The sequence below is a fragment of the Taudactylus pleione genome, unplaced genomic scaffold (assembly GCF_031769625.1).
Source record: "Taudactylus pleione unplaced genomic scaffold, aTauple2 ptg000454l, whole genome shotgun sequence".
Lineage (NCBI taxonomy): Eukaryota > Metazoa > Chordata > Amphibia > Anura > Myobatrachidae > Taudactylus > Taudactylus pleione.
Window position 1 is genome coordinate 9252769 of NW_028284856.1, and position 26092 is coordinate 9278860.

The 26092-nt window shown below is 43.4% G+C and overlaps 2 protein-coding genes across 5 annotated transcripts in view; one reads left to right on the forward strand and one right to left on the reverse strand.

Moving 5' to 3' along the window:
- The first annotated feature begins 6 nt into the window (after positions 1-6).
- LOC148505424 (kelch-like protein 23) lies at positions 7-19520 on the forward strand. Its single transcript, XM_088448373.1, has 3 exons — positions 7-2455; positions 15262-15673; positions 19035-19520. Exons 1-3 carry the CDS (start codon positions 1579-1581, stop codon positions 19351-19353), a joined length of 1608 nt encoding a protein of 535 aa, XP_088304499.1. The 5' UTR covers positions 7-1578; the 3' UTR covers positions 19354-19520.
- A 2809-nt stretch (positions 19521-22329) lies between these two features.
- LOC148505425 (ceramide synthase 2-like) overlaps positions 22330-26092 on the reverse strand; it is an 84737-nt gene continuing 80974 nt past the window's right edge. For all 4 annotated transcript variants that reach the window (XM_088448258.1, XM_088448256.1, XM_088448255.1 and 1 more), the window contains exon 11: positions 22330-23185. In XM_088448258.1, the coding sequence (XP_088304384.1) occupies positions 23006-23185 (180 nt within the window). In that variant the 3' untranslated portion in view covers positions 22330-23005. The remainder of the gene's footprint in view (positions 23186-26092) is intronic.

Below are 26092 nucleotides of genomic sequence, written 5' to 3' on the forward strand. Positions count from 1 at the left end.
TAGTTCATTGTATGCTGGGCACTTTGCAATGCTTATTGATTGGCTTAAAGTCATGGAAACATCAGACCAATATAATAGACAGGAACGGGCCTCTGCTGTCAAACAAGGTGCACTCACATGTACTGGCTCAGTGTGGGAACAACTAAAACTCAGAGGGCCTGATTCAGAGATATATGCTAACTCACGGTTCACAATGGTGAATATATGGCGAAGTATTCTAAAGCCTACCAGAGCAAAGGAACTCCTGCTGCTGCCTTATATACAATCCGACAACATGCAACAACGTAATCATCGGGAACATCGACACAGATCATGCAGCTTCTGAGTAAGTCTGACATGTCTCAAACACTTCATCTCCTAACACGCTGCGGTCTCATGCTGCGAAGAAGATGGCAATGGCTAATTTATGCATGCCCATGAAATAGCATTTGAATAGTCACACTCCTGTGTTTCCTTAGCCCCATTACCTTCCCCCTCCCAAAAGCTGACTACCTGTCACTCAGTTTGCCAGTGAATCCTCTGTACGAGTGTAATCACAAACCAATCGCAGTCGTGCGCAGTACAGCTTTCACGCATGCCCAATGGCTAAATATCGCTCAACCCCCAGTTATTAACATTGCGTACGTCTCTAAATGGGGCCCAGAGTCCGCTGTCCTCCAATAGACATTAATGAGAACTTTGCACCTAGATTAGCTTTAATGTTTTGAAAAGAGAGATCTGAATACAGATATTTACAAATGATTCTACACACACACACACACACACACACAATCTATTTACTGGGTCATATAGTGACTCCTATTTGAGGTGCATGAAAAAGAGCCGCACCAAGAGAAATAAAAAAAGTTTCAGAGTGGTTCCACAATTAGGCAGACATTCTTGCCTTTTGTTGGGTGCTGTTTGAAAATTCTGCTAAACGATATATTTAGTAGAAGTATATGATGAAATAAATGATGGTCCCTCCCCCATCGTTTGACAAGTGCATAGCTTTGCCACATGAAGGACAGGTGCAGAAGTTACAGAAATGCTGGCTATTTTTGGAACAGCTGAGCATTCAGTATTTTAAGTCAGTCTTCACACGTCTGCAGTATTACCAAGTCACTGTGCGCTTTCACTAAAGAAACTACCTTGCTTCAAAAGGAAAATGGGACATGCAGTAAAGGAAATGTTGGACATATTCCTGTGTAGTTAAGTTAGTAGTTAGTAGTGAGTGCTGTGTGGATGTTTGGCCATAGATTACCTAAACGGCATTGACATAAAGCCATTGCTTCATTTACACCTCCTAAACTACAATTGCTTTTAAGGGCTCTCTTTGTAGCAGTATCCTAAATCTCAGCTTGCATATGTTTTTTAGTTTTACTTTTACACTCCTAAAAACTTTATTGAGCCTATGTGATGGAAATTAACATGACTTTAGTTGCTGCTTATTATGTTTATGCAATGCTGATGTTTTCATAGTATTGATTTTCGTAGTCATGGCTGTTTAGTAATGTTTTGGGTTCTTTACAGTACTAAAGTATGTTTGTTATACTGGTCTACAGTTTCTCATAAGTCTAAGTGTCTAAAAGTCTTTTACAAATGGAGCCCTTAAATGAAATAATTCTTGAAGTTGAACAGACATTGTTCCATGTGGAAAGATCTGTCCTGGCTGATGCAAGTAGCTATTTTCAAGCAATGTTTTTCGGGGCATTCAAAGAAAGTACTTTACATCAGATACACCTGAATGGGGTAAAAAGGGAATGTTTTCAGACTCTTTTGGACTTTATAAAAAGTGGAACTATGGAATTAAACCAAACAAATGTTACAGAGCTCTTGGAAACGGCAGACTTCCTAGACCTACGACAAGCCAAGCAGTTCTGTGTTGGATTCTTAGTACAGGAGATAAGAGTATCCAACTGCTTGGGCATGATGTCCTACTCTCAGCAGTATGGTTGTATGGATCTCTATGAGTCTGCTTTTCATGTTGCCGTCACCCACTTGCCAGAGCTTATAAATGAAAATGAATTTGATCATTTGGATAAAGAAACTTTAGAGGACTTGTTGCAAAGTAATGAACTGCATGTGACTAGTGAAGACCTTGTATTTAATGCTGTCATGAAGTGGGTCATGGTGGATTCCACAAGAGAGCAGAATTTTGAAGAGTTGGTGGCACTGGTGAGACCTGCTTTTCTAAGCCTCTCATTTCTCGATGTACTAGTCAAGCGAAGTCAAAGGTCAAAAGGGCAGGATACATATTACAAACTTTTACAAATATTAAACACAAACCCACCTAAGACTTGGTGTACCATGGATGGGGTTATGTCAACCAGCAGGACATATGAAATGCTGTATGTTCTTGGCGGCAAGCATGAGCAAGAACAAGAACTGCACATGTATCTACCAAAGACCTCTACATGGAGGACCTGCGCCCCTTTGCAGCGTAAAAATCTCACCCAGTATGCAGTGACCACAGTAGGTAACTTTCCCAAAATAAAATGAGGCACCATTTGCCTTGTGTTTGTAAGAATGCATAGTATTACACTGGTAGACTGTCATGTAACATACCCTGATTACTTTGTTTTGAAATCCATTTCTATATATTACGATGTTTGGAAAATTCAAGTTTTTTGGTTTAATGCTCTTTAAATTACAACTAGTAGACTTTTAAAAACTGCAGGGGTTCTCAAACTATTTTATTCTGGGACCCCATCTGCCAATAAAAATATTTACAAGACCCCAGCAAGTTACCACAGAATGGTACCCCAATGTATTTGTAAGTATCACTTTTTTTTTGTGTAATTTTATATATATATTTCATGCCCATGAGCCCCTATATATTTTATATCACTCATCTCACTTATATTTTTATTCCCATCATCTTGATTATATGTTTACCCCCCCCTTCTCAATCATCCCATTTATATATTTTGCCCTTCACATACTTCCCAACTTTTTAGAAGAAAGGAGAGGGTGCATGATATTTGTCACGCTTGAGGTATGCCCAACGCTTGGGCACTGCTGGGCATGCCATCAGTCCCTCTCTCCAGTGAATAGAGGCTGTGCATGGCATCTTTTCACCGCTTGCTCTGCTAAACAGTCATTTCCTCCCCCTTCTCAATCACCCACCACCAGAGGGTGGGAAGTATACATCATCCCTTCTTGCCCATCACCCCATTTGTTTTTATGCCCATCATACAGTTTATTTCTATGCTGCTCACTCCCTCATTTCACTTACAACAAAAGCTCTTCATATACTTGTGCTGGCTCTGACTGTGGCAGGGGGCAGCAGGTTGGTGCCCACTATCTGGGTGCACTATTGGCTGTGTTGCAGGCTCTTAACCAGCTATAAACAGGAACAATATAACACAGGGTTAACTGCAGGTACAGGTTGATAGGATTCTCAGTTGCAGCTAGCAGCTCTAGGGTTATGCTGGGCATTATGGTGCGCCAGGTATATGCACACTGTTGGCTTATGAACAGTGGTGGCAGTGGGATCTCTAATATAGTATGCGGTGGTGATATAGTGGAACTATGGGGTCTATACATTCCAACGCAGTTGGAGTTATTCAGGGGCATATCTGTAATGGAGGACAGACGGAGAAGTAAAGATGCGGTGTGGAGCCACATCTGTGAAGAATGTGAATGTTGGAGGTCGCGGCTCTGTGGAGAGTTGTGGGGTCCTAGAGCCTGGTGGCTATCTTCCGATACACAGGCTCCTCTAGTTAACCAGGCATACCACTAGCGAATCACGCATTGATGTGGATGCCCATTATTTCTGCTTACGGCGGTGGGCGGCCCTTGTGACCCTATGCTAAGATGGCTGCGAAATTCAAAAGAATAAGCTAGCTTCAGGCACTTAATGGTGAATAATTCTTAACATCTTGATATGTATCACTTCATGCAGCTGTTCAGAATGGTTGCTAGCCAATAGAGAAAACTAATAAAGTAAATGAACAGCGCTGTGAATATTAAATAAGCTGGAAATGGGCCTGTATAAACACAAATCAAATACAATTTGTTATGCACATGATAATACATTAATCACTTACAACATTTTAAATTATATTTTTTATATATTTTTATCATGTAAATGCATATCAGTAAACCAGCAATTTTCAACCTCTTTCAACAGGCGCACTGCGCAAGATTTTAAAATTGCAAGGTACACCATCCATGACCAATGAAGAAAACATACATGTTGGCTCCCACATAAAAAAACACACTACATTGGACTCTGCAGGAGTAAAATACACATACATTGACCCCCACAGGAATAAAATGCACACACATTGGTCCCAGAGAAATAAAACACATAAATTGTCACCCACAGGAATAAAACACATACATTGGGCCCCACAGAAAAAAATAACATTGGCTGGCCCCCACAGACACAAATTAAAAAAAACATTGCCAGGCCACACAGAATAAGCATAAACCACATCATTGACTGACCACTACAGAAAAAATAAAAACACATTGCTCACCCCAAAAACAACAAGTCACACTAGCTCCCACATTAGCCCCTTGTATATTTATTTAAGAATAAATACACATCTTTTGGAACCTACCTGTGCCTCATCGGCTGACAGTGCAGAGCTGTCAGCACAGCAGAGTGCGGGCGGGCTGGTGGAGCAGGCGGGATGACTGGCTAAGTGAGCGGGTGGGCTGGCTTGTGAGCAGAGTGCGGACGGCCAGCTGGTGGAGCAAGTGGGCGGGCAGGCTGGTTGAGCAGGTGGGATGACCTCTGATCTCACGCCGCCGCGTCTATAGAGGTCATGGCCCGGGTGTGCCTGAGCTTCCCAGAAGAGCTCAGCGGCAGTGCTGCCCAGGCCTCACTGACTGCAGTACTGATCAGCGGATGTGACTGCCGGCTTCGACGGCCGCGGCCAACGGTTGAAAACTGCAGTAAACTGAAACATCACAAGTGTCAACAGGTGTATTAAGTATAACAATGAAAATATATAAAACATCCACAGCTCCAGCACTTAAAAAAAGTTCATGTACTGTAAATGGCTAGGTGTATATTCTAATGGTGCATATACATGGTCAGATATGTCAGATGAACGATTTCAGCCTGTATTAAAATGAATGGAATCGTCCAAATCTGACTGCAAACGCATCAGATGTCAGATATCGTTGACTGACAAACTGGAATGTGCATCGTTCATCTGACAAATATGTCAGATATGTCAGATTTTCCTTCAGCTATGAACAATTGAACGATTTTTAAAATCGTTATTGTACAGATCTGAAGGAAAATCTGACCGTGTGTATACACCGTTACAGCCTTGTCCAGCTGTAGGTAATAGCTCTTTAATAACTATAATGAGCTAATATGCCAGTTCCATAGGCCCACTGTTTAACTCAAAATAATAGTATACATCCACCTTGAAAAAACAGTGGGTATGATTCAGAGCCGGACGTTATTTGCCCTCGCTCGTTCAGAAAAAGGGGCCGGCTATTTAAATTGAGCGCTCGCTCTTTGCGGTCTGTTGACGCCTCTATGTCTGAGCGAACGAACCATGCGCTCGCTATTTTGAAAAGACGCCCCCTAGCCCCTCGCATCATACTTCATCTCCGCTATTTATTAGATTAATCGAGTACATCGAAAGGCGTCTGAACTGCTCGCAGTGCTTGGGGTTGGATTTTCCTACCACAATCATGCGAACAGTTCAGGCTAAGAGACAACCAAGTGACATGGTCGATGACGCTGCTTTGTTAATTATGCACACCCTTAAAACGCCCATTTTGACCGTTTGGCACGCCTGCGTTCAGATCTCCACTCCCCGTTTTCAAGCACCTTCCCCTGTTACCACCCACAAACGCCTCATCCTGTCACTCAAATTAGCAGGCACTCGCAATTTTGCGAACACACGTTTTCCGACCGCACTGACTGGTTGGCGCATGCGCATTACGACCCATACGCATGCACAGATGTGCGAACATTGCTCGGAGCGAACGAGCGGCCGATTACGAGCGGCTCTGAATCAGGCCCAGTGTTTGTATGGCACTTCGTTTTTATACCAAGCTAGTGCAGATTCAAATGGAATGTAAACAGACCTCCAACACCTGCTGCTTGTGGAGCAGCCTCTTACACTGGCCTGGCCGCTTATAGGGCCTGAAACAGCACAGATGCAGATGCACGCACCCAGCCGCTGCGAGAATATACTAATGATTGTAATCACCCAGCTGTTTAGTAGGAAAGGTTGTGCAATACCTTTCAAAATCACAGAACAAGCAAATATATAAACTGCGCACCTTTCCTAGGAAATTAAGGTCTCAAATTCAATTAATAAAACAAATACATTTATTATAAAAATACATTAAAATTAAACTCAGTAACAATAATAAATAAGAAAAAATAAAATAGAAAAATAATATATATTGGAGCTCTTATTAAGTAATGAGAAATTCAAAGTGTCCAATTGATTGCACCACAGGGGAAAAAAGCAAGAATGTCTCGTAACATCAAAGTTGCAATGTAGCAAACTCGGGGCCTGATTCAGAGTTGGGAATAGAGGGGGTCATTCAGCGTCGGTCGCGAGCGATGAGCGCTCACAACCGACTCGATGTTGCCCCACTGGGCATGCGCACGACGGAGCCGGCTCCGTCGTGTGCATGCGCGAGACCCGGCTAGCGACGGATGCTCCGTCGCTATGGGGCTCGCAGCAGATGGGGCGAGCTGTCGATGGTGAGTGACAGCTCGCCCCGTTTGGGAGGCGGGCAGGGGGCGTGCCTGCCATGACGGAGGCGTTCCCGCCGGAACGCTTGCCGTTTGGTGGCGGCCCCACTGACATTGCTGACGTCAGTGGGGAGCTTCCGGCTCGATCAGAGCAGGAAGCTCCCTGGGGCTTGCCCAGACCCAACCTTAGGATCTGGTCGTAAGCCCCGATGGTCGTGATGGTCTTGACCATTGCGACCATCACCCATATCGGTCGCTAGAGTTGTGGGTGTTAATCCACAGCTTAGCGATCGACAAGGAGGCGGTCGTTCAGGATGCAAGCGGCCGCCCTGATTCAGTGTGACCGCTTGTAACTAACGACCGCCTCTGAATGAGGTCCAGAGTGAGATATCTCAACTGATCATCTTGGTGAAACCATGCTGCACGGCAGGTGGGGCAGATATAAAATGTGCAGAGAGATTTAGATTTGGGAGGAGTGTGTCCAAACTGACATCTAAATTGTAGAGTAATAATAAAGCTGTGCAGTATTTGTGGGCTACATGCAAAAGCAGCCAGTATTTACCCCACATGTAATTTTTTTTTATGTATTTACACCCCTTGCATTGCAACATGGTTTGTCCAGGTACACAGTTGAGATATCTCACTCTGGCCCTGATTCAGAGCTTGCTCTGAATCAGGGCCGTCCTTCCTGATTTTAGAGCGGCCTCCCGGCCGCTCGCATAGCTGTGGGTGACCACCCACAGCTATAGCAAGCGGCCAAAAAGATGGCTTGCGACGAGACCCTTGTGGTAGGGTCTCGTCTTCTGCAAGCCCTGGAGTGCTTTTGGCTCTATCAGAGCCAAAAGCACTCCCACTGACATCACAAGTGATGTCAGTGGGGCCGGCCCCAGACGGTAGGCAACCCACAGCAATGTGAGCGACCAGGAGGCCGCTCCATTAAAAAAAAAAAAAAAACACCCTGATTCAGAGCGAGCTCTCTGTCAGAGCGTCCGGCTCTGAATCAGGACCTGAGCTCCAGCCCATAGTTTTTATTTTCTATTTAATTATTTTTTCTTCAGCATTGAGGATAGGCTGACAGGATGCCTCGGGAGGGACCCATTGCTGCTTACTGAGAAGCTGGTGTCTGGGTCCCTGGCGACCTGACACCGGCCATGGAAGGACACGCCACAGTCTGTTATAGAGACTGCTGTCCATGTCCCCACAGCCCACCGCATGACCATCCCCTTATTAGGGGTTTGTAGGGACTTTTCTGTAATGCGGTCCTCTGCTGTCCTTATACTAGTATCTGTTTTCTGTAGTGGGGGATGTTTTACACTCTCTGTAACACACTCTGGGCCTAATTCAGACCCGCTCGCGAACGCTGAACGCTCGCAAGCGGGTCAATGTTGCCCAAGTGCATGCGCAAGACCCGAATAACGATGGCCAAGCCGTCGTTATCGGTCTCGCACCAAAGGGGGCGTGCTGTCGATGGTGAGTGACAGCACGCCCCCTTTGGTGGGCGTGCCGGGGGCGTTGCTGCCCAGACGGAGGCGTTCCCATGGGAACGCCTACCGTCTAGGGCCGGCCCCACTGACATCACTAGTGATGTCAGTGGGAGTGCTTTTGGCTCTGATAGAGCCAAAAGCACTCCAGGGCTTGCTGCAAAGAGACCCTACCGCAAGGGTCTCGTCGCAAGCCCGATGGTCGCGATGGTTTTGACCATCGTGACCATCATTTTGGCCGCTCGCTATAGCTGTGGGTGGACACCCACAGCTATGCGAGCGGCCAGGAGGCCGCTCTTAAAAAAGATAAGGACGGCCCTGATTCAGAGCGAGCGCTCTGTCAGAGAGTCCGGCTCTGAATCAGGGCCTCTGTAGTCAGGAAGCTGTCTATTGAAATGCCAACCGCCGACTTCCCAACACTGAAACCTCAGCATGGGACTAAAGATAGGCATCTAAATACCTACGCCTATCATTAGCCCGACGCCCAGCATTCTGGGCGTAGGTAAGCCGGGTGTCGGGAGCTGTTAGCCGCAGGGCGGGGAGGGTTAGGTTTAGGGACTCCCATGGGGACTGAGGGTTAGGCACCCCCCCGGGAGGGTTAGGGGAAAGGGGGGTTAGAGTTAAGCGCTACCGAGGGGAGGGTAGGGTTAGGCACCCCTGTGGGAGGGTTAGGTTTATGATGTGGGGAGGGGGGGTTAGGCGCTACCGGGGGGCAGGGAAGGGTTAGGCACTACCCATGGGAGGGTAGGTTAGGCAAACGCCCCGTGAGGGTTAGGTTAAGGTTGTGGGTAGGGGGGTTAGGTGTAGACACCCTTGGGGGAAGGTTAGGGTTAGGCACCACTAAGGGAGGGTTGGGGGGAGAGGGGTAGGGATAGCCTACTTACCTCCCCTGTGGGGATCTTCATCTGCCGGCCTTTCGGCATTGGGATTTCAACTGCCAGGCTTCCGTACGGCAGTATTACATACCCAACCCTTTCTCTCTCTTACTAAGTGATTACATTAGCTGACAGTAGCCTTATATGGGTGTGGATCACTAGGTCTGCAATAAAAAGGTAGACAATGTTTTGGTAGACAATACAAGTTAGACAGGCAATAGGTCGACAGGGTCTGAAGGTCGACACACTAAAGGTCGACTAGTAAGAAGGTTGACACGTTTTTTTTTTCTAGCCCTAATCCTCCCTTTGGTGCCTAACCCTAACCCTCCCTTCTGGTGCCTAACCACTGGGGTAGGTGCCTGACCCTAACCTCCCTTCTAGTGCCTAACCCTAACCGTCGGGTTAAGTGCCTAACCATCGGAGTAAGTACCTAACTCTTAAAAAAAAAAAAAAAAAAAAAACGTGTCGACCATTTTTTGTTGACCAAATGGCCCATCGACCTTTTTGTGTGTCGACCTTCAGTCCCTGTCGATCTATTGTCTGTCTAAGTTTTATTGTCTACCTAAACATTGCCTACCTTTTTACGGTAGACCTAATGAACGGATATCCTTATTTGCCATGTAATATTGAGTTTTGTGAAATGTTTATTGTTATACTGTAATAAGTATTAGGTATAAACATACAGATGTGTCCACATACATTTTACTTTAAACACATACATCGCTTTAAACATCCCTTCTAGTCTAGTTAAATGTAACGTGTCAGTGCGGCGTGACTCCGTAGAGCAGAGCGTCTTTTAATTCGATTTTTTACCTTCAAATGCATATTCTATGCAAAGTGATGCTAATAGAATGCACCAGCTTCTGCTGATCAAAATGATATGCCGCATGCCTATATTCTGTGTGCTACTGTGGCTGTACTTGCATGTCAAATGCTACGTTACAGTGTCACAGCCGCTGACACTGTAACGTAGTATTTCGCATGCAGATACACCCGCAGTCGTGCGGTGCTCACACGTTATATTTAACGCGACTTGTAGAGGTAAGATTTATGTGGACACATCTGTAAATGGAAATTTATGGTACTTAATTTAACTAATTATAGAAACAAAATATTATGTAGGACTTTTGCTAATGTAAAGGGAAAAGTTGCCATTTACCTCAGATAACACATCTATCAAAAAATAAATATTAATACTGAGGTTTTCTTAATCATTTATGGCATGTAGTCCTAACTTTTTAAATATGTGTGAGAAACATTATTTTTCTAAATTACCAAGTACACTGTGGGAAATATATCTAATTCAGGAATGAATTCTCCCAGGTGTGCTGCTTCACCAAGTCATGCATCCGGCACGGATATTCTTAATAATAAATACTTTATTAATTAATGAAATAATCTTACTTAGAGTATAAATGCACCTCCCAGGGTTAGTGCGCAAGTAACAAGGAGCAGTACAAATCACAGATCTTTATACACACTTCATTTCAATGACAAAACCATTGCACATTATCTCGCCCTTTAACATGATTGTTACCTTCTATGGCATGCCAGCATTGGATGACTTTTGGCATAATTTGATAACACATTTATAAAAAGATGGAGACATCGTTTATTCGTATTAATAGAATCCTCCCTTCCGTCCTTGAAACACAATTGACAAGGCCTACGTGTCCTTCAAACATCATTGCTCCATGGGCTGCATCTCTATATTTGGTAAATAGCTCAGACAGTGTGAGTAAAAGGAAAGATCTTATTGTATTCTTTATACTCCCTAAATTGAGAAAAACAAGTTAGGTAATATCGTTCTTAAAGTGATACCATGATAGCTAAGTCCTGCTACAGCCTCATGGCTGGCGAATGGTTCTAATACTGAATAATATATACATGTGCTCTGTATGACTATGATATATGGATATATGAATATTTGTAACTTGTAAATATATGTAAGTATATGATATATCAGTATATATTGAATTATGTGAAATATACTGTATTTATTGTTTCTTATTGAATCCATTTTCCACATTTCAATATACACATTTTACATGTGTATATTTATGGATTACACTGGAACATAAAGCTCCTCCATATTTATCCCAGGTGTCTCTTTATTGTCATGTGTTCTTGTTTCCTTTGTCCTGTACCTACCTCTCTGAGTAGCCCTTTGAAAACAGCATAGGCCACATTGGTAGAAAGCATAGACAGGAAGAACAAAGATCACAATAGCAAGAATCAACTTTGTCATTGCATGAAACAAATCTGTAAACCATTTCCCAAATCCTGAAAGCCATTTATTCTCTTCTATTCTCCTTCTATACTTCCTCACTAGGTGAACTCATCAGCTCTTTTGACCTCCATTATCATCTCTATGCTGATGATACTCAAATCTACATTTCCTCCCCTGATCTCTCCCCCTCTCTTCTGACTTGTATCTCCAACTGTCTCTCTGCCATCTCTTCTCTGGATGTCCCAGCGATTTCTTAAACTTAATATGTCTAAGACAGAGCTGATCGTCTTCCCACCCTCCCACATAACCTCACTTCCCACTATTTCTTTATCAATTGATGGTATAACCATCTAGCCCCAAAGTGCGCTGTCTTGGAGTCATCCTGGACTCATCCCTCTCCTTCAAACCACGTATCCAGAACCTTTCACAGTCCTGTCGTTTCCATCTCAAAAATATTTCTAAGATCAGACCCTATCTCACCCAGGATGCTACAAAAACCCTAATACACTCACTGGTCATCTCCAGATTGGACTACTGTAACCTCCTCCTATCTGGCCTCCCCAAATCCCATCTCTCTCCTCTCCAGTCTGTTCTCAATGCTGCTGCACGGCTTATTTTTCTCTCCAAATGCTCTACATCTGCCTCCCCTCTCCTACAAGCCCTCCACTGGCTCCCCTTCCCTTTTAGAACCCAATTTAAGGTTCTCACGCTCACTTACAAAGCCCTCACCCAATCTTCCCCCATATACATCTCTGATCTCATCTCCCTCCTCTCTCCTCTCCGCTCTCAACTAATGCAAGCCGCCTTTCATGCCAGCTGATTACTTCCTCCCTCTCCCGCCTCCAAGATTTTGCCCGCACTGCTCCCCACCTCTGGAACTCTCTCCCACTCCCCATCAGACTCTACACCTCTTTGCAATCCTTCAAACGGGCTCTCAAGACCCATTATTTCATCAAAGCCTTCCAGCTGTCATTCTAACTCCCTGATACATACACCTTCCTCCCCATCTGTGTCACCCCTGTTTGTCTTCCCCTCCCCTTTTAGAATGTAAGCTCTTATTAGCAGGGCCCTCTAACCTCTTGTACTTCTCCCTACTTTAGTTTCATCTACTTCTTACTCACCACTAGGGCACCTAACACTTGGCTGCTTATGCTCTGTTGCATATCTGGGTGTTATGATCATTAATGTAGCAATATGTATTATCCATGTCCTGGTCCTGTATTGTATTGTTCTGTAAGTCGCTTGTCTACAACTTGTTTATGTGCTTTGTAAGGAGCTGCGGAACATTTGTGGCGCCATATAAATAAATGATAATAATAATAATAATAATTTACTAGGATCTAACCATGACCACCATGAATCGTTTTCTAAATCTTAATCATAATGTATATGGCGACATCTTTCTTTCATATCATAAGCCTCATTCATGTAATTAGTAATAATAGCTTCTGGATCAGTAGTGTCATTGGTCAGATAATTGCAACAGTGAACTCCAAGATTTGTTTCAAGAGTAAGACAGTATCCTCCAGCTTGTGCAGTTAGATAGTCTAACACTAGATGGTGTTGTAATAGTTCATTTCAGAATGCTTTTAACTAGGGATGTGCAGGCTCGGATAGGTTCGAGTTTGCACGTTGAGTTCGGATTTTTCCCTCCAAAAAAACGGAACTCAGAAAGAGGCTAAACGTCATCTTACATGAACGAACATCATCATTCCTGTCTATATCTGACTCATCATATGTACTTAGACTACCTCTCACACTACCCTGTCTGCTAATATGTTCCCCATGGAAATAATATCAGTCTGCCTGACAAATGCTCTTCACTAACTGTCTTGCCCTTGGCATCCCAGTTGAGATGCTGAAGAGGTGGTCCGCATGGGTTTGGGTGCTGATTGGGATTGGCAGCATTGCCTGCAATGAATCATCCTGCTACTGAGTCGCGTGTTTGCATATGCTCTGATGGAGGAAATTACAAGGACTTGAGAATTATATTATCAACTGCTCTTTGTGTGCCTCAGCTTCTATATTCACCAGCCAAACTCATTTTAGTGTTGTCAGATAACAGTGTCTGTATACAAGTGTCTACAGATATTTAATATGCTCTACTCTGACCACAATTGTACTGAATTCTTGGTATTAACCATGACCATACTTCTTAATAACGTTGTAGCTTCTCCGTATGCTAAACCTTTGGCATTAACCCTGATCCTGTTTGCAGGTAACTCCTTGGCCACCAAGAATACTTCTCAATAACATATTTTATAGTCATGGCATTATTACTGTAAGATCAACATTTTGTGTAGTGTTCTTTGGGCTAAATCGTAAGTGTTCCTCTAGCTGCATTTTTTACTTCCTCAAAGGACTTCAATACATTTTTATGGTCATAACTTTTGCCAAGATACCTTTCTGCTTGTGCTTTCCTTTAGGCTCCAAATGTTCTTGATTCTGTGAAATTGCATTTCAGTCTTTTAATTGGTGGTAGTTGGTTTAGTGCGCCTGATCTCCCGTCTAAAGTGACGGGAGATCACAGGGCCTAATTCAATTGATGCCAATTACCGTGCTGATCGTGTCCATAGAGGTTGGGTTTAGCCGTTTGGGCACCCAAACAGGTCACGTTTCGCCCATTTCAGCGCACACCCCCCGAGCTGAGCTGCAATGGTGCGCCAGCAGTTGATCCCGCCCGACAGGAGCAACAATTGAATAGCGGGTGCAAAGGGGGGTAGAAACAATTGAATACTGCCCAAATTGTCCAGATGGCTTATTGCTTATCCAGTTGATGACTACTAGTGAATGTGTTTGTTGTTGAGAAAGTAAATAGTTTACAATAGTGGTCCTCAAAGTCGGTTCTCAAGAAACCCCATCAGTCCAGGTTTTACAAATATGCATACTTAAGCACAGATGATTTAATTAGTACCTCAGTCAGTTTGTTTATACCATCTATGCAGCAGCACAGTTATCTTTAACACCTGGACTATCAGGGTACTTTGAGGACCGAGTTTGAGAACCACTGGTTTACCACATGGGCATATGTGAGTTGTAAATGTATGTGACATGTCTGCTATAAAGTAGATACTCCTGCTGACTGGAAAACACGTTAATCTCGGTGTATGAATGGAAACATTATTGTTGTGTGTTCCTTTGAGTTAATTACGCTCATTATGCCACCAACATCAGCTTCTATGTGTTATGCACATACGTAATTATGCAAACTGGAGTGCAAGGAATAATTCCATATATAGGGTTGCACATATATCAATGTATCTACCACCCCTGGTAGCCAGAATAGTGTTGCCATGTGGCAATTTCCTATGTATGAGTGGTGCTGGGACATTATTTGATCAATCCAGTAGAGGGTTCCATCTTCCAAAGCATAATGAAATCACCAGATACAATCGGCCTGATTCTAAGTCACATGTAATTTCACAGCAAGGAGTCGGCTGAACTTTGGTCAGACAGGTTGGATATCAAACCAAATGATCCAGATTGTTTTTCATCCATTTTCAGTCTGTAAGTACCAACCAATCAGCTCCTAACTGTCATTTTTCAAACACAACCTGTAAAGTGACAGTTAGGGGCTGATTGGTTGGCACTTTATCTCTCTCCAAGCTATGATACAACTCCCCCTGTGAATGATTATCATTCTCATGACCATAAACTGAATGATAATTGTCGTCCAGTGTATGGCCAGCTTAAGGTTCAGATTGAGTTGGAAGCGAGCTGCAGGCACATAAGCACTATTACTATTAGGCTAATTTCTGCTTCGTTCCAGCAGCTGTTTCCAGCTAATTGAGTCTAACTGTTACGAACACACTCGCTGGAGACTCCCATTCACCATACCATCAGGGGGTGTGATCTTATGCTTGCTCTGAAGGTGATGACTGGGTAGGGGTAACATTTACCAAAATATTACTTAAAATATAATTAGCATCATGCCCACGTCATTAGTTTGGTGGTAAAAGCTGTAAAGCAAAAGTTCACAGTTAAACTTCTCTAATTTATTTTGCTTCTTTACAGGCAACCTGGTTATTGTGACAGGTGGATATTTCCGTGGGGATTTTGTATGGTACAGCATAGACTGGGTTCTCATATATGATTCTTCCAATAACTGTTGGACAGATGGACCACCCATGAAGATGTCCCGGAACTGCCACTGTGCTGCGGGACTTGGCCTCCACCTCTACGTTATGGGCGGGAGCACAGATGAAGGCGTTATTGCAGATGTGGAGATGCTGGACTTAGCAGAGATGGCATGGGAGAGTCACAATCCTCTCATTAGACCAGTTGAGAGAGCAGCAGCTGCTAGTGTGGATACCAAACTGTATGTTGTATGTGGCCGTGATGAGAACGGTGAGGTGTACAGTGGGGTACAGAGGCTGAACACGGAGACTGATGAGTGGGATGTAATTACTTACTCTCCTATGCCCAGGTATGGTATTAGAATCCATTGCAATCTCCATTTTTTTGAAGTTATTTATTAATTGATAAAAAGCTGATCGATTTTCTTTTATGTCAAAAACATTATTAAAGCAAATGTGGATAAGAAGACAGCCATGTGCATGAGCACTAAGGCTACATATGCAAGACACTTGCAGTACTGATCACTGCCCTATAGAGGAAAGCTCAATTTATACATGAATGATTATAACTAAAGACAATGGACTATAGAAGAAGCATGTACTATATTTTCTGTCAATGCTCATCTTTATTTTTTTTTAATGAACCCTAAAGTAAGTGAACCACTTCTAGACATGCTCTGATAGGAGTCAGTGAAGGTTTATGACAGACAAGCAGACCACATTGCATCTGCAGGTGCATTCTGGGCCTCATTAGTGTTGGACGTTAAGTCCAGCTCCCCTGCGCAACGCTTTGCTTTGTTTTACTGTTCACAGTATGTCCGGAGAGTTGAACTGGGGCCGTGCATATGAATCTGTTGACCAGCAAGGGGAGCAAACATTTAAATGTGGAACGCGTTGTGGAGCAGGAGCATAGTTTGAGTTGGTTATATTTACATTTATGCCTGTTAAGAAGCTATTTCTTGCACCTCTGGTGCAAAAATGTTCTGTTGATGATGATCATTAGCACAGATCTGTACAGTGATCAAAATAAGATAAATAGATAACCACAGTAGGGCCCTCCTCTCCAAGTGAAGCAAACACCAGTGTTCATACCTGGTCCTGTTACAGCTAACGGCATTGGTGAGGGAGTGCAAACAGTGTGAGCCGCAGCCAGCAACAGTCTATGTCAGGCCATGCAGGTTCCACTGTAACCGGGAAATCAACATGGTGAGGTTTCCCTGTTAGTAAGACACAGCTCTCGGCTGTTCTATATGGTGAATTCCCTTGAAGAATCAGGCTCCCAAAAATGGCTCCCTCTCTAAGGAAAAATAGCCCTGTGCTAGTCTTTGTACTGGGGCTCCTACCAACACCCCTAGGGGGAAGTTGTTGGGGTAATAAGCTTAAAAACAGTATTTTAATATGTGCATTACAAGTCCTAGAACATTGTGGCAGTTGTAGAACTACAATCACCAAAATAACCATAGCTGGGACTTGTAGTGCCACACTGTACTGACAAATAAACACATAGGACCAAATGTAAAGGGTGAGAGTTTAGAAAATGTGAGAGATTAGGGGGTAAATTTGGTCGAGATGACAATCTCTGGTGAGCTTAGGCATGTTTTTTTTTAATGCAAATTTATTACAGACAAACTCGTGTGAGTTTGGGAGAGAGTTTTCATTCATTCACTGAAAAACTCAGATGAGATTGCAAACTCGAATCAACGCACCATCGGCCAAACTTTTCATGAAAAAAAGATGCAACTCGGGAATTTGCCAAGAATCGAGATTACAATCTCTGGTGAGATTGTAGCAGACTCGCAGAGAAATGTAAATTTCAAATAGACCACCTCCTGAGCTGCGAGTTTTGCAGAAACATACACAGATCAGTGTGATTTGTGTATGTTTCTGCATGTGTACCTAATTTAAAGTGTTTTCATTCCCAAAAAAAATTCTTAGCATCCCCCCCCCCCCAAAAGCATAACCAGCCATGAACTGCTCAGCCAGTCCTGGTTCCTAAAATTATGGGGAACAAAACAAGTAAGGTTCCCCCGTAATTTAGGAACCAGCACCTGGCTTCAGGCCCAGTGCTGGTTTCAAATATAGGGGGAAAAAAATGCGTAGGAGTCCCCCTATATTTAAAACCAGCACTGGAACAAAACTGACAGGGGTGTAATGCCACAGCCAGGAGAACCTATCACCGGGTCTCCAGGGCCAAAGCATTAACACCCCAAGCCGGTCAGCCCAAGCTGGGGATCTAAAAAAAAGCGCAATCCGATCCAGATACTTACATTAGTACTGTATGTGTGTGACCACATACACCGCTACGCGGCTCCTGACTGATCAGTGTGAACTGTCAGGAGCCGGCACCCAATCAGCGGCCGCTAACTGTACAGCAGCCGCCGATTGGCTCTGGCTCCTGACTCACTGACCAGTTCACGTGAGAACTGTCAGGAGCCGGAGGCCAATCAGCGACTGCTCTACAGTCCATGGCCGCTGATTGGTTGCCGGCCCCTGACAGTTCACACTGATCAGTCAGGAGCTGGGTAGCGGTGTATGTGGTCACACACATACACCGATAAAGTAAGTATCTGAACCGAGTTGCAGTTTTTTTTTTGTACCAAGACCCCTGGATGCTATAGAGACCAGCGCGAGGATGGAGGTGAGTATAAGATCTTTTTTTTAGGTACTCCAAACGGGTTCTACGGGACAAGCGGACGTGAACATCTGGCACAGGTAAGTATGTGTGAGTGATGTAGGTAGGTGTGTAATAAAGTTTTACTTTAGATGGTGTGTGTACTGTTTTATTAACTATTTAATTTACAGTGGGGGTACAGGTGCCGTAAACGCGATCAGACTCGAATTTTAGTAAATTTACCCCTTAATCTAGAGAGTTTTTTGAGTCTGAAAAACATGCAAGTTTGCATGCTCTCTGACTTTATTACATTGGCTGAGTTTAAAAATGTGCCAGTTTTCTGTCAATTTTGTAAACTCTAACCCTATTACATTTGGCCCATCAGGCCTGATTCATCAGCATACGCAATTGCAATTACATATGCACACTGGTCAATTGTTCACTACTGCGCATGCGTATAAGCTCTACTGCAGGTGCGCTGCGGTCACACTGCGATTTCACACGCACAGAGGAATCCATCGCAGTGATTAACAGGCTGTGAGGATGTGGGGGTGGTGACAGGGGAGTGGTCGTAGAAATGCAGGAGCGTCTGTCCGTTGGAAAGTGTTGCATGGGCATGTATAAATTAGCCATTGCGATTACATACACAGCCTGAGTACTCATGGGAACGCCTCCGTCTGGCAGCCACGCCCCCGGCCGCCCCCCCACCAAAGGGGGCGTGCTGTCACTCAACATCGACAGCACGCCCCCTTTGTAGCGAGACCCGGAGCGACGGCTTGCCCGTCGCTATCCGGGTCTCGCGCATGCGCACCCGGCCAACATCGATCCGCTTGCGAGCGCTCAGCGCTCATGAGCGGGTCTGAATCAGGCCCACAGTCTTACTGAACGTTGCCAATGTGTGAACATCTCATCCACCCCTATTCCAACTCTACTTCGTAAGGTGTGATAAATGCTGCATTTGCACATATGCATGGGTCACATTCTGGGCATGTGCATAGTGACATCATGCAAGAATAATCTAATGTAAAGTAGATGCTATTTTTATAGAAAATTTATTAACTTCTTTGAAGCAATTCTAACAACACGTGTCATTTATTTAGGTATGATCTCTGTGCTACAGTGCTTAACGGAGTCCTATATACCATTGGAGGGAAGGCTCTACGCTTTGACCTTTGCACTGGAAAATGGTCTGTAATTGAAGAAGAGTGCCTCAACCACAAGTTCTTCATGGGATGCTGTTCTGCCAATGGGCGAATATATGTCCTGGGTCAGAGAAGAGCTGGTGTAACTCATGATATTCCCAGTTTTGTTCTGTATGACCCGTACCTGGACATCTGCCAGGTAGAAGATGTCAAACTCCCCTGTCCACTGCCCATCAGGGGCTGTGTGTCCATGAGACGCTATGATGTTTGGTCCTGATATCAACAATTGCACACACAACATGCATTAAAGCATTTGCTAAGGACTGGTTAGAACAACTCTGTATGTTGCTGACGAATGCAGCTGTAATTTATTTGTTACTTGGATTAAATATGGTTTAAGTTGCATACACACACAACGATTTAGTAAATGAACGATTTTAGTAAACGATTTTCGTTCATTTTTTCAAGGGAAAAATGAACGAAAATCGTTTACTAAAATCGTTCATTTACTAAATGTAATGAACAATATTTTTGAACTACAAATGATTTTTGCATATTCCCTTACTGAAAATCGTTGAGTTGGTCAGTCTGACTGAACTACAAACGTGAATGCGCATGAACGATAATCGTTCATCGTTTTAACTCAGAAAGTGAACGATTTTTTCAACGATTGAACGATAAACAATATCGTTATCGATAATCGTTCAAAAAATCGTTGTGTGTGTAGGCAAGAAATCACATGTACAAGGGAAAGAAAAAGAAAAAACTAGGGCTAGTTACTGGGGCACTCTTTAATGATAAATACAGTTAAGATTTAACTTTTATTATATATCCATAAAATATATGGTACCATATACCCCGCAAGGTTATTCAAACGTGTGTTGGCCTTGTTAAGAAACAAAGTCTTGAGGTGATCCTCTGGCTGAGTATTTATAAAGTTTCCAACTCAATGGGTGTATACTGGTTATAGTTGTCAATAATTACGGTATTTTTAAACGTGTGTGTGTATGCACCTTGAGTACTAATCACTTTAGTCAGTCTATTCTACTAAAATAGTAAACATGGTCCCTGGTGCAAGCAATGGAAGCTGTCTTGGGTTTCCCTCCTTGGATCAATCCTACTTAGCACACGTGTGACATGTGGCATTACATGTCTCAGCTAGGGCACAGCAGCACTAACGATATGATGCAGGGGGAAGGGTTACAAACAGCAGCAGGCTTAGCGGTGGTGCACAGGCGGGGGCTGCAACTGTGGGCAGGGCCGGGAAATACATAGGGCCATGCAGGTGTAGGGGTGACAGTATGATTTTTCCAAAAAGCTGACTCCGCAAAAAAAGCAACTTTTCGGAAGTGATACTATTGTTAATGAGGCATGATAAATGCCTCCTAACAGCAGTGAGTTTAAAACATAATTATCACAAGTAATATATATGTAATGATGAATAGGCCTCTTGTGTGTTGAATGTGTACATGTAATGCCCAATTGTACAAGGTCGGAGGAATAAAGGAAAACTTTGTATACTAATTCTGTCATCTCAGGGATTTACAGTAGAACAAGGTGGCGGCAGTAGAGGTTGAGAGGTGGCTGCCAATTTGTTAGATGATGTGTTTGTATTTGTATACAGTATTTCTATTTCTATTCTATTTCTGCACCCACATTTATTTACCTGGAAAAACTTAAAAAAAAAAAAAATGTATTTTCCATGACTGACCAATCTAAATCATTCATCTATAAGGCTGATTTAGCAGCCATTGCATTTGTGGTCAGGGACACTGCTCGCTGTTCACTTGTGATAAACTAATAAAATGAAGAAAAAGCCCAATATTTCCCACATTCTGCAAGTGTACATTTTACTGGTTATGGGGTCATCAGAGCTGTTCCTCACCTGTGTACATGTCTTTACTAGCATTAAACATGTTACTAAAATATTGTGGCACCAGTGAGTAAGAAGTGAGACACGTGCACATTCTCTCATTCAGATCCAGTTATTGTGGCTAGCGCAGAATTGCACACACGCCTGATTGTGGTGCAAATCCTGCGCATATTCCGGTATTCCAGAACAAGTAGGTGCATTATAATCACATCTCCACTTGCAGTGTAAGAGCTGTAATGGGGCGCTCTCCCCTAGGCAGAGCTCAGTGAGTCCGAGGTGATAGTACTGCGGGTTATGCAGATCTGGAAAGAAGCATAAATAAGCCCAGATTTATCATTTGCACCTTGTATAGGCTGGTGTGCCCTGATGATGATGGGTAACAAACCAAGCGTTGACATAGGGAGCGCGTGCACAGCAAAGATGTGTACAGCTCTGTATATAGGCAAATATATGCATATATTTCTGTGCATGCAATGTGGGAGCATGTACGGCCTCTATCAGCATTCAAGTCTGCATTAGGCCCTGTGCATTAAATGTTGTCTATCCCAGCTTCAGATGTAAGATGGCAGGGCTGGCGGAAACATGGTCAAACATCGAGGTGCGTAGTGTGAGCAGAATTCTGCGTCTAAAGGGCACATCAGCAGCTGAAACTCATCGCCAACGTGTCAAGTTGTACGGTGATAACGTCATGTCGCATAAACAGGTTTGGGGCACTGCCTCTCATAACGGCAGGACAGACGTTCAAGATGGGCAGCGATCCTGCCAGCCAAGCACGTCCACCACAGGTGACAAAAAACCTGAACCTGTTTCTGTGACATGGCGTTATCACAGTACACCTCCACAAGTTGGCGATGAATTCCAGCAGCTGATGTGCCCTTTAGATACAGAAATCTGAAACGCACCTCAAAGTTTGACCATGATTCCGCCACCATGCCATCTTACATCTGATGTTGGGACAGTATGACTGATATGAGGCGCAGTCTGATGGCTGTGAGGGGAAGCAGTGGTCTAACTGCTCTGGCCTAGCAGGAAATAAGAATGAAATAGAGAACACGTGGGAGGTGCTGTTACCGTACTTATTGGACCACCCTTGTGTTTGTATTATTCAGATGCAGGTTTAGGTGTGTCGTGGAAGTATCACACCGGTGGAAATTTTGGATGTGAATTAAATAGAAAATCGCTTTATTCCAGAGATGGATAACCATTGGTGAGAGATGTGTATTAACATGAAATGCTCTCCCCCCCTACCCATTCATATATGGTATTTTAATGACATTATTTCGGAAATAGTTAATTTGTATAAAGCCCAATACAAAGAAAAAACACAAATGATTGTTTTAACACCAAAGCAATATTTCAAAGAAACCATTTTATGGCAAGTATCATCTTAAGCATTTTTTTAAAAATAGCTTACACACAAATAAAATAGTCTATACTTGTTACACATGGGTTAATCTCTAAATTTTTATTCCTTGCGCTCTACTAGTTAAAATAAATCAGTAATTAGAGACGTAATTGATTCTGCAGGTGTCATTTATAAACAATACTTATAGTGTGGGAAAGAGCATAATTCACTCCAGTGCAGCATGATCTAATTCTAAATGCTGCAGGTTAGGAGGTCATGTAGCTCAGACGATATGTACATAGCTTTACTGTATAACTTAGATAACATAACCCTCTTAAAGTGGGTACACATTAGATTAAATTTCGCCCAATCCGACGTGTGGTCATCAGTCGCATTGTCAGGTCGTCCGTACATGCAGCTCAATCTGACAATGAGACCCCACGCAGCGTGATGCGGCTGGTGTAGACATATCGGGCGGGCGGGCACCGGATCATGTAATGTGTACCGGCTGCCTGATATGTCATCCCGTCGCCCATGAGGTCGTCCATCGCATCACTGGGTACACACAACCAACTTTAGGATCACAGATCTTTAACACACAGCTCTGCAATGTGTCATGTATTTGAAAAGCAGCTAAGCCAGAGTGATGGACAATTTCAACATAGTAATGATGAGGTTTCTGGTAGCACAGTTCATCAGTAGCGGCTGTGGCTAGCTGGTCTTTGAGTGGCTATTCTTTACTTTGGCTACTCCATTCTTTGCAGCCTTGCACGGAACACCGTTATTGTTGCTGCTCCAGCAGCCCGTTTTGTTCTCAACATCCGTTGGCATATTGCTGTCTTGTCCACTCTCCTCGCTCTCTTCCACATCGCTCCGAACATCATCACCTACCTGTTTATAAAAAAAAATAAATATATATATATATATATATATACACACATATATATATATATATATATATATATATATATATATCTATATATAAAGGAAACAGTAAAAATCCCTACTAACCTGTGTTTGCAACATAAGACATCATAAACAAATGACAAGTTGTTGTACATTTTCTTTTGCTACTGGTAATGAACAGGTGACATAAGAAAACAGAATAAAAGTAACAATCTAAACATTATTCTTATATAGGGAGCTTAATACTATACTTGAATACACATGTTGTAAATATCAGCATATAGAGCCTGATTCATTACGCTATTGCAGCTGCGATTACACACGCTGGTCAGCTGCGGAAATATGCTAATGAATGAAATCGCAATGCCATCGCAGGCCAACATAAAGATGCCCATTTCCCCTTTCTCACATACTTTGAAAATCTGCAAAAACATCGGTGCCACCAAGTAACATCGAAGCCTCATGCACAATTGCACAAGGTCAGACCTTACTCGATGCATATGGCATCACAGTGGCTAATTTATGCAGGCCCCTCTAACAGCGTTCAAACAGACAGGCACGCCTGCGTTTTTAACGACCACCCACCCGGCAACACCCCGAAATGCTCACTTCCTGTCAATCACTCTGTGATGGGTCTGCGTGGTCTCTGCGATCATAGTACGATCACAGTGGTGGCTTTGCGCACTGCGATGCATGTGCAGTACGCAACAATCGTCCGTCTGTGTGCGTAATCCGTAATGATACCGTAAACATATCCATCCATCCCATAATGCCTCTCCCTCTTTAGCCTTAACTCCATGTCTCCAACTTACAATCAGGACAGTGAAAGGCTAGGTATCTAGGAGCAGTAGTATATCTGAAGACATGTGACTTGCAGGTCAGGTGCCTGGGACTTCAGAACACTGAGATAGATGGGAACAGCAGAAGATAGAGAGAGGGAAATAAGTGATGCTGAACACAAAGGGAGCCCAGGACAGCAATATGATGAGGGCCAGGACCTGGACAACTCGAAGAGCTGGTTCAAAACTATTACTGAGATCACACTTGCAAAACAGCTGCCCACTATTTTTGTTGTATGATTTGTACTACCTTGTCAAATGGTGTGGGCAATGCAGGGACGTGCAGTTTGGATAGTCACGGGAGGCAGAGCCTTCCCTGTCATACTCATGAGATTTGATATAAAAATGATTAGAATAATACAAAGAAGATATTTATAACTTATAAACATCTTCTTTGTTTACTGTAATAATTTTTATAGTTAACACTCACCAGCTTTGTGGAGCTCCCTAGGACTGCAGGGAGAGGAGAGATGAGGCAGCAACAGTTGAGCCTCACTTCTGTATAGTCAGACGCTACTTGCAGATCTGGGGGCGAGGTCACACCACAGGCAGTAAGCTGCACAGAAAGAGAGCTAATAGAGGCATGCCTCTGAGTATTGGGGACATGCTTTGAGCACTGATTAACACCTTGGATGTGTCTTGACCAGGAGGTGCACTGCAGTGTTTAGAGATCAGAGCTCAGTCAGCAGAAGCAATAGAAGACACAGTGATGCAGGTAGGAGAATCAATGGACACTGAAGCTTAGTGTAGTGAGGGGAGACTTACAGTGAGTAGGGGGTGAGACAGGCTCCCAGCACTCAGACCTATCTCCATGTATGGCTCCCCAGCCATTGACTTCACCGTACATCACTGGTGCAATGTGTTTTGATACACTATGTAGACAAAAGTGATTGGGCACTGACAGCAAATTGATCAACTAGATTTTATTGGCATCTGTACTTAGTAGGTCCACCACGTGCAGAGATTATTGCAGACACCCTCTCTTCTTGGCAAACTGTCCACAAGTTCCTGGACAACAGCAGGCGGTATGTTTTGAAATTTTGCCTTAAGTAGAGTGACCAACTGTGACACTGAAGGTCGAGTCAGCCTAGAATGCACCCGTCACTCCAATTTATCCCAGAGGTTCTCAATGGGGTTAAGATCTGGACTCTGAGATGGCCGGTTCATCCGGGTTACCTAATTTTCTTTTTTCCAGTCCAGCATCACACTGGAAACATGACAGGTGGCATTGTTGTCCTGATTAAAACATTTCTTTCTGTAGAACTGCCACAATGTAGGGAGCACAGAATTATCGAGATCATCTCTATACTTCTCGTTTTATGCATTCACACACACGTGTCTACTGCAGGAGCACACCATTTCGCTTGCATGGGGGTGTCCAATCACTTTTGTCTACATAGTGCATTTAATAAGTGTTTGTACTTTGTTACTTTTATGTATTAAAGACCTTTAGGTGTATTCAATATGGGAGGGTAAACTCCGTTTTGCGTTAATATCGCACCTATGACGTCATTATCGCAGGTTTTAGTTTTACACCGTATTCAGTTTCAAAGACTTTTCGCAGGTTCGAAAAGTCTTTGATAAAAAACGGGGATAACTTTTCACCATTGAATAGGTGTCAAAAAAAAAGTGCAGAATTGGGGTTTAGGGGTGCAGGCTTGGGAATGACATTTAAAAAAGAACTGTGTCAAAAAAAGTTTAAAAAAAAAATAGGGACACCCGAAAAAATGTATTTAAAAATTGGGGTGAAAAAAAAAATGGGAAACAATTGTTTAGCAATAGGGAAATAGGTTCAGGGCTATTCTGCAAGTATGCGGCAGGTGTTTTCTAGAATAGATTTATAGCGGCAGGTGCACAATTGCAGAATTTTTAAAAACTTACTTTAGGGACATCAAAATATGCCAGTAACCATTTTCATGTACCCCAAATTTGATGGGACCACTTAAAAAAACGAAAAAAATAACCTAAGTGCTCTTCAGCATCACTTCTTCAATGTCGGGAAAAAATACCTGTTGCGGCTATTTAAATCCCTGACTTTAATTTACAGGCTAAA

Coding starts and splice junctions, on each gene's coding strand:
- LOC148505424 (XM_088448373.1), top strand. CDS start 1,579: ATGGAGCCCTTAAATGAAATAATTCTTGAAGTTGAACAGACATTGTTC. Junction 2,456..15,261: donor GTATGCAGTGACCACAGTAG/GTAACTTTCCCA, acceptor GCTTCTTTACAG/GCAACCTGGTTATTGTGACA. Junction 15,674..19,034: donor ACTTACTCTCCTATGCCCAG/GTATGGTATTAG, acceptor TCATTTATTTAG/GTATGATCTCTGTGCTACAG.